This window comes from Oncorhynchus masou, chromosome 19, assembly GCF_036934945.1.
Source record: "Oncorhynchus masou masou isolate Uvic2021 chromosome 19, UVic_Omas_1.1, whole genome shotgun sequence".
Classification (NCBI taxonomy): domain Eukaryota; kingdom Metazoa; phylum Chordata; class Actinopteri; order Salmoniformes; family Salmonidae; genus Oncorhynchus; species Oncorhynchus masou.
In genome coordinates this window covers 32,334,732-32,343,743 of record NC_088230.1, presented here as the reverse complement: position 1 = coordinate 32,343,743, position 9,012 = coordinate 32,334,732, and the positions used below count along the sequence as shown (strand labels likewise).

Here is a 9,012-nt window from a genome sequence, read left to right as displayed (position 1 = left end):
TTTAAAAAGAGAAGAAGAAAAGTCCTAAAAAAATGCTTCTCTGTGACATCACAGGGTAGGATTAAAAGAAAGAAAAACAATGATTTTCAAAACCTACAACTAGTTTCTAGCTAGGGAGGGTATTTTCTACAACTAGTTTCTAGCTAGGGAGGGTATTTTCTACAGCTAGTTTCTAGCTAGGGAGGGTATTTTCTACAACTAGTTTCTAGCTAGGGAGGGTATTGTCTTGCTCCCCACGTCCCAGCGTATCTCATAGTTTAAAAAACTAATTGTTTGTCAAATTCTTTAATTTCTTTCTACAAAATGTAGAAATGCGTTGTTTTCAAATATGTTGACACTGGTATTGTGCTGGAGATAATGAAACTGAGGTTGAAAAGTGGTGGAATTGACCTTTAATGATACAACCCCTACAGACAGATGGAGAGAAACAGTATACAAACCTGGTATTGATTTATATTCTACTTCATGTTTGCTTTGGCAATGTTACTTCTCACATTTTTCATGACAATAAAGCTTCTTGACTTTAAAGTAAGTGAGTGAGTGAGTCAGAAAGAGAGACATACAGAGAGACAGAGATATTTAAATACTTCCACTGATGTGTAGTTCACAGTATCAGTGGCGACGAATGACTCATGTCCACACACAGAGGTGTTAATTTTCAATGTCTATTTATTTGTCAAAATGAGGTATTTCAAAGTGCTGAGTTGGAGCACTACATGTAAATTATATGAATGAAGAAAAAAAAAACATCTTATATCCGTTCACCCAGAAAGGTCTATGCACCAGACAGTTACAAATATTTAAACAAATGGAGAGTAAAAAAAAGAAAGAAAAGATGGTAGAACAGAGATAGAGAGAGGAAGAAAAGGTGGTAGAACAGAGCTAGAGAGAGGAAAAAAAGGTGGTAGAACAGAGATAGAGAGAGGAAGAAAAGGTGGTAGAACAGAGATAGAGAGGAAGAAAAGGTGGTAGAACAGAGATAGAGGAAGAAAAGGTGGTAGAACAGAGATAGATAGAGGAAGAAAAGGTGGTAGAACAGAGATAGAGAGAGGAAGAAAAGGTGGTAGAACAGAGATAGAGAGAGGAAGAAAAGGTGGTAGAACAGAGCTAGAGAGAGGAAAAAAAGGTGGTAGAACAGAGATAGAGAGAGGAAGAAAAGGTGGTACAACAGAGATAGAGAGAGGAAGAAAAGGTGGTAGAACAGAGATAGAGAGAGGAAGAAAAGGTGGTAGAACAGAGATAGAGAGAGGAAGAAAAGGTGGTAGAACAGAGCTAGAGAGAGGAAAAAAGGTGGTAGAACAGAGATAGAGAGAGGAAGAAAAGGTGGTACAACAGAGATAGAGAGAGGAAGAAAAGGTGGTAGAGCAGAGATAGAGAGAGGAAGAAAAGGTGGTAGAACAGAGAAAGAGAGAGGAAGAAAAGGTGGTAGAACAGAGAAAGAGAGAGGAAGAAAAGAAGGATGAGATAAAGAGATATCTACCGAAAACTCATTTTCCGTACGAAAATATAACTATCAAATGTAGTATGTATCACAGTCACACAAAAGGGTCATAAAGGTGTAGAATTAGAATCATGGTACAATACAAAGCAGGGGGGTGGGAGACGTTTTATATTACAAAGTTTCGTTGCCCTCGAGGCATTGCAGTACTTTTTTAATAAAGTTTCCAGTCTAGTTATTGGCAGCTTTTGGACATAAAATGTATAAAAACTCAAAGATAAAAATGTATATAAAACAAGGCAGATTCTGAGTGTATTTGTCTGTTATTTACAGTACTGTTATTTACAAAAGTGTCGGCTAGCAAGGTGCACATTATACCACGGTTTCCTGGTGTACAGGTGTCTTCTGTTTGCAGCTGTGAAGGCGTAGAAAGCATTTTCTGCTACTAAGTGTGAACTTTGAACTCTCCAACCAACTGACGCTATGCCCAGTGTGTATTCATTAGGCACACAATGGAGCAAAATGGAATGAAACAGAGAGGGAATACCTGATCGTGTCCATTGAGAAATGCTTATTTTCACTTTCCGTTGCAAAACATTTTGCCACGATGTGCCCTCATGAACAAGACCCCTTTGAAAGTCACCTGGTTTGGGTTAGGGCTATAAGTGTCACATTGAGTACAACAAGAAACAACAAGAAATAGAGAGAGGCCCAAGAGGAGCGTGCTCCCTCTCTTCTTCCCTTCTCCTCCTTCTATTCTCTTCTTTCCTTCTTCTCAATGTGACCGGATTGAAAAACGTAGAACCCTAAACATTCTTAACGTCAACAAATGTGCAAAAAAAGTGGCGTCAGTGAATGTCCCGTCCACCCCGTCATTTGTCGCTCACGTGTTTGTGTGTGTGTGTATACATGTATATAAGTTGAGACAAAGCGAGGGGGGTCATCTGGGTGTGTCTGAGTGTATATGTGTGTGTGTGTGTGTGTGTGTGTGTGTGTGTGTGTGTGTGTGTGTGTGTGTGTGTGTGTGTGTGTGTGTGTGTGTGTCTATGTCCATGTGTATATATCAAATCAAATTTTATTTGTTACATGCGCCGAATACAACCTTACAGTGGAATGCTTACTTACAAGCCCTATAACCAACAATGCAGTTTTAAGAAAAGCTTGTTTTATATATGTGTGTGTCTATGTCTCTCTCTCTCTGTGTGTGTGTGTGTGTGTGTGTGTGTGTGTGTGTGTGTGTGTGTGTGTGTGTGTGTGTGTGTGTGTGTGTGTGTGTGTGTGTGTGTGTGTGTGTGTGTGCCACTATAAAGTCTTAGCATGTCCTGGCCTGCTCGAGTCGCTTCATCAGCTGTTGCCTCCGTGCCTGCAGCCTGTCCTTCTCCTGAGTCAGCCGCAGTTCATCTGTCTCCAACGACGACACATACTCCGCCGCTTTCTTCAAGATCAGCACCTTGGCCGCCTTCTCGTTCCTCGCCAGTTCGGGCACATGATCGCGGAGCGCAAGGAAACTCGAGCGCAGGTCGTTGCGCCGCTGGCGTTCCAGGATGTTGTGGTTTCGCCGGCGTTCGGAATCTTCGGAGTCGGAGGAGCCGCCGCGCGGGCTACTGGCACCGCTGACGTGGCGTTTGGATCTAGAACCCGGCATTGTTGATGATGGCACAGCCAGGGAGCCGCAGAATGTCGAGGATGATGGCGATGATGATGAAGAGGTGGCACGGGAGTATTGACGAGGAGCGTTAGATGACTTGTGTTTCTTGGAGGGGGGCGCGTGGTCGTCGTCAGAGGCGTACGGCGAGGGAGCGGCGTAGTTGTGCTGCTGCTGGTGGACTGAGCTCCGCTTGAGGATCAACTCCTGCCCATGACAGTTTGACCCCGCTGACCCCCGGTTGCTGACGAATCGGCTCACGACACCAGATGAGACCACAGCCCCAGAAGTGGTGCCCGTCTTCGACCGCACCGAGATGGTGACCGTGCCAGTCGCCATTGGCGACAAGCCACGCCGCTTCTCCACAGTGACCACATCGATCTCTTCGCCGTCTGAGTCGTCATCGTCCTCCTCCTCATCTTCCTCCTCATCTTCATCATCATCTTCATCATCTTCTTCTAGGAAAGGAAACAAGAAGTGTGAGTTGGTTAATCGTTCTGACTAGTCAACTGTGGGAACTATGTCACCTATGTGTGCTCACAGGTGACAGGTCAAATCCAATTAATTGGTCATATACACATGGTTAGCAGATGTGAGTGTAGCGAAATGCTTGTGCTTCTAGTTCCGACAGTGCAGCTATATCTAACAAGTGATATCTAACAATTCTACCTGTGTAAAGGAATGGAATAAGAATATATAAATATATGGATGAGCAGTGTCAGAGCGGCATAGGGTAAGATGCAATAGATAGTATAGAATAGAGTATCTACATATGAGATGGGCTCACGTGTGGGTGTGTGTGTGTGTGTGTGTGTGTGTGTGTGTGTGTGTGTGTGTGTGTGTGTGTGTGTGTGTGTGGGAAAAGTGAGAGCATTGCTCAACTCTCTTATTGCTGACTGTCAGTCACTAATCTGGCCCACAGGCTTTTTACATGCTTCATCTTGTAGACCAGCTGGATTCTTTCTAGTTTTTCAGGCTATTCCTGCTCATCTTTATCGTCTACAGTTTGAATGTTTGAGTTGTGTCCCTGTTCACTCTCTCTTGAAAAGGTTCTGACATCCCCAGTTAGGCAGTTAGTGGTGATGAAACGAGATATGCAAAGCATTTAACAGTCATATTCCTGATCAGTTTTATCTTGAGGTGTTTCAAAAAAAAGTAAGTTGACCTTTTTCAATATTTCCCGGCTTCTTTATCTTTAGTACACCCGAGCCAAGACATTACAGCCGTGACTTATCAGAAGACTTATCACGTAATACAAATAAACTAATATAAATAATCATGTGCGGGCCTCTTTGAAGCTGTAAGAAGAGGAAGTGGTGGATTGTCAAGCGGCAGGTGATTGAGGCCAGCAGCCCCAGTTAAAATGCCTTTGTGAAAACAGCTATCATTATCAGCTCAGTCGTTCATAAAGCAGTGAGGCATTTTACAGCTTACTGTAACCCACTTCTCACGGCCAAACCCTCGGGAGGCAGTCTCTCTCTCTCTCACACACACACTGAGAAGGGAGACAGTCTCTCTCTCTCACACACACACTGAGAAGGGACAGTCTCTCTCTCTCTCTCACACACAAACTGAGAAGGAAGACAGTCTCTCTCTCTCTCTCACACACTGAGAAGGAAGACAGTCTCTCTCTCTCTCTCACACACACACTGAGAAGGGAGACCGTCTCTCTCTCTCACACACACTGAGAAGTTGGCACGGGAATCAAAACACAACCACACCACAGGTTCTCAGCTGGGTGGTTATGGGGATGTCTGGCCTCTCCTCCTCTTTCCCTCCCTCTCCTCCTCTTTTCTCTCTCTCCTCTTTCCCTCCCTCTCCTCCTCTTTCCCTCCCTCTCCTCCTCTTTTCTCTCTCTTCTCTCCTCTTTCCCTCTCTCCTCTCCTCTTTTCCCTCCCTCTCCTCCTCTTTTCCCTCCCTCTACTCCTCTTTTCTCTCTCTCCTCTCCTCTTTCCCTCCCTCTCCTCCTCTTTCCCTCTCTCTTCTCCTCTTTTTCCTCCCTCTCCTCCTCTTTTCTCTCTCCTCTTCTCTTTCCCTCCCTCTCCTCCTCTTTCCCTCCCTCTCCTCCTCTTTTCCCTCCCTCTCCTCCTCTTTTTCCTCCCTCTCCTCCTCTTTCCCTCTTTCCTCTCCTCCCTCCCTCTCCTCCTCTTTTCTCTCTCCTCTCCTCTTTTCCCTCCCCCTCCTCCTCTTTTCCCTCTCTCCTCTCCTCTTGTCTCCCCCCTATTTTCTCCCACTCTCTCTGCTGAGACAGTCTGGGCAATATGATATTTGGCTCAGGGGTAAAGGGTGTAGGTCTCTAGGGGTAGATGTCAATAGTATAAAGTGGCATCCTCTCCTCATCTCCTTTCCTCATCCTGCAATGATGTGAAAGAGCTGTTCTGGTGAAAGCCAACACCTGGTTTCCAAAAGATCAGTGCAGATGAAGATGAGAGGGTGAAGCGAGGGAGCCACTTTAAACTATTGACATGTATCCTTCATTGGTGTCACAGATACACATGTCACAGGTGCCTTTGCCAAATATACTGTAGGCTATCATACTGCAAGCTATCATACTGAAGGCTATCATACTGCAAGCTATCATACTGAAGGCTATCATAATGCAAGCTATCATACTGCAAATTGTCATACTGTAGGCTATCATACTGCAAATTGTCATACTGTAGGCTATCATACTGAAGGCTATAATACTGTAGGCTATCTAATAAGTGTTTTATGTGTCAGCATTTGATTCTTGAGCCATTCCTCTATCTGATATTGGGGGCTAAATGCCTATTATGTGCCTATAGGTATTTAACATGGAGAGGATATCTGATGGTATCTATAGACACCGTCTGTATCTGCCTTTCAAGCATGCGGTGTGTCTACTACTCTATTTTATGGTGAGGTAAGCTCGGATAAAAGAGAGAGAGACGCGACTTAACACTGCCAGCGTCAGAAGAGGCCCTAGCAAATGTTTTTTTCTCCAGGCTGGCGGGGCAGCGGGGGGAGGCGGTGGAGCGGCGCCAGAGAGACAGCTGTCGAGATGGGAGCGCCTGTTCAAAGCTGTCAGCCCCCTAAAGAAAATGGGCCCTCCCCCTCCTCCTCTCTCCAGCTCTCTTTCTTTCCCCGCGGTCCGGTCAAAGGGGGTGTGTTTTGGCAAGGCACTATAGCTCGAGCCTCGAGGCGGCGCTGCCAAGTTGGAAGTCTCTCTCTTTTTTCACTACCGTTTCACAGACGCGCCACAAAGAACTATAGTAAAGACTCACGTGTGTTTTTCGTTGGCCTACCAGACTTCCATGGTAGTTGCCAAACGATACATGTATGCTCAACGAAGTTGGACCATTTAAGAATGTTCGAAGAACCTATTATCCTGTTATTACAAAGGTTTTATTGTCCACTTTGTTGTTATCGACCGACCCCCTTCACAAACCACGCCCACACACATCCTCAACACCGAACACAATAGTCGCTATAAATGGCATTTTACAAAATGACGTCTAGTTTACCCGGGTTGAACGTTCACACCTATGGAGCCCTATGTATTTCCAAATCATTGCGCAAAGTGCTCAATCATAGCCTCCAACGAACCTTATCAATAAATCCGTTTACTTCTGTACGTCTACCTGCGCGGAGGCGTCAAGTAGAGCCTACATTGCCCTTTACAACCCGTATGTTTAGTTGTTTTTGTTAGATGCCGAATGGGTCTAAATCAGTAATACACACAATCCTCCAATTTTACAGCTATCTGCCGGATAAAGCGCCTGCCTATTACATAAACTCTCACGCACTGCCACCACCATTTACTGCCGGCATGTGGAACGTAACTACGTAATCCGATTCTGTGCTGTCATATGAACTTTCAATCACCCCAATTAGCACTAGCCTAATAATAATAACAATAATAATAATGTAGCAGAATGACTTCAATTCAACAAAATAAAACAGGGTATGTGGATGAGTATTGTGTTATTATGCTATCTGCTGTTGTACTGTGGGCACTGTAACCAAAACAAAAGCTATTGTGCGCATTCATCCTCGCCAAAGGTATCTGCTTACCGGAGTCGCTCGGAGTTTCCTCTGCGCTACAGTGGGCAGTAGTGGCGGGGGCCGTCCCAGGTGGACATCTGCTGCTGCTACCGTTTCTTTTGTTGATGGGGAAAGGGAAGACTATCGTGGGGTCCACACTCAGCTCCGGCGCCTTGGTTGTGATGGCCGCGGCGGTAGTGACATTTTTACTAACTCCACAGGCAGCCGCGGTGGAGATGGCTTTGCCTAGCTTTTCTGTGACCACCCTCTGGAGCTTTTCCCTGGCCGAGAAACCGCTCCACATACAGTCCTGAATGATAATGGAGTTGGGGTTACTATCCAAAGCGGAGCAGCCGCCGAACAGGTCTCCGTCCGACGCGCCCCAAATATCGTCTTCGGGAAGGAACAGGAGCTCTGAAGCCCAGTCGCAGCCCAGCGGGTCGCCTAATCCAAAACCCATGGGACCTGCTTCCGAATCGCCTCTGTCTCCCCCGGACGCGAAGGCCAGCTCCCCCGGTAGCGCCGCTCGGCTCGGGGAAAGGGGCGGCGTGGGCAGCAACTCGAATTTCTTCCAGATGTCCTCTCCGGGTGGCGCAGAGTCGGGACCGCAGAAATAGAAGTCATCCTCGCCCGGGTAGAAGCAGGGTTGTAGAGAGTCGAACTCCATGTCGGAATTTTTACCTATAATCGCCGGCATTTTATCCCACACTTGGAAATCCTGCAAAGAGGGATAGTTTAGACACAATGGAATAAGACGCGCCGACATGAAGTTCCTATCGAAAAGACCAGATACCTAACACCTTATGCACAACCTTCTACAGTCAGTCCTAAAAGTTTTACAAATCCATTGGAAAGCACAGAGGCCAGTGCGCGTAAAATGTGTGGAAAGTCAGTTTTCCACTCTTCTTGGCATTATTCACACAATAATACCACAGTGGGCGAGTATAATAACTATTAAAACACATATCTATGTTAAAGTCACATGACAATTCAATTCGTTTTAAAATTAAGGATGACCATTTTAGAGTCAATATATAGAGAAAAAACCCGGAGTCAAATAATGTAAGCGACACTTTCACCCAAATATTGAAAGATGCTCACCTCGCGTTGACTGAGGTTGTGGTGTGAGTCGTGTTTTGTCGAATCTCTCTCTCTCGCAGTTCAGTGATAAACTAGATTAGGAGCACACATCTACTCTTGTGTCGCACAGACAGATCTCTGACACGCATTGTGCTGGGCTATGGAGTGTTATAGCCGTCCCTCAAACCTCTCTCTCAGTTGGAGGGAAGACTCCACCCACTTAGGGGCGTGGTGAGTGTGGTAGACTGCAGCGCTGCGGCGTGAGGCGGACGGGCTGGCTGTGTCGGCTCCTATAGGGTCGTCACTAGTTACCACTGCCACAAAGTCATAATCCCCGCAATTTCAAAAATGTATCTTCTTAAAAAGTGATTTTAAACCTAAGCCTAACATGAACCCTTACTTTAAACACACTTCTATCCGTATACCTAACCCTAACCTTAAATTAATACAAAAAAGCACATTTCATTTTTATACATTTGTGGTTGTGGTAACTAGTGGAAACCCTCACATAGCCTGCGACGGGCTCCATTACCCCTCCAAAGAATATATATTATATTATCATCCCCGAGCCTCCATTATGACGAATGTCTTTCCCTTTTCAGAAACTGTTCGGGGAAAATTGTGGACAAATGCATAGGATATAGACTTTATTTTATGTATAAAAGCTCCACTAATATATGACAATGGTTTGTTACCCAGCAACCTTTAACATGGCGTTTTGATGGAAGTAGGCCTGCTATTTGTTTAAAGATAATCATATCATGTATTTTACTCAATCAATCAAATGTATTTATAAAGCCCTTTTTGCATCAGCCGATGTCACAATGTGTTTGTACAGAAACCC

General features: G+C 45.2%; 1 protein-coding gene across 2 annotated transcripts; it reads right to left on the bottom strand.

The window, feature by feature from the left end:
- Positions 1-651: 651 nt before the first annotated feature.
- On the bottom strand, positions 652-8,326 carry LOC135506185 (N-myc proto-oncogene protein-like). 2 transcript variants are annotated; one of them, XM_064925668.1, is made up of 3 exons: positions 8,190-8,326; positions 7,119-7,806; positions 652-3,541 (listed from the first exon to the last, which is right to left on the bottom strand). In XM_064925668.1, the coding sequence occupies exons 2-3, from the start codon at positions 7,783-7,785 to the stop codon at positions 2,751-2,753; spliced, it is 1,458 nt and encodes a 485-aa protein (XP_064781740.1). In that variant the 5' UTR covers positions 7,786-7,806; positions 8,190-8,326; the 3' UTR covers positions 652-2,750. The 2 variants fall into 2 exon arrangements, with proteins under 2 accessions (XP_064781740.1, XP_064781741.1); XM_064925669.1 differs by having other exon boundaries at positions 652-3,538.
- Positions 8,327-9,012: the final 686 nt, after the last annotated feature.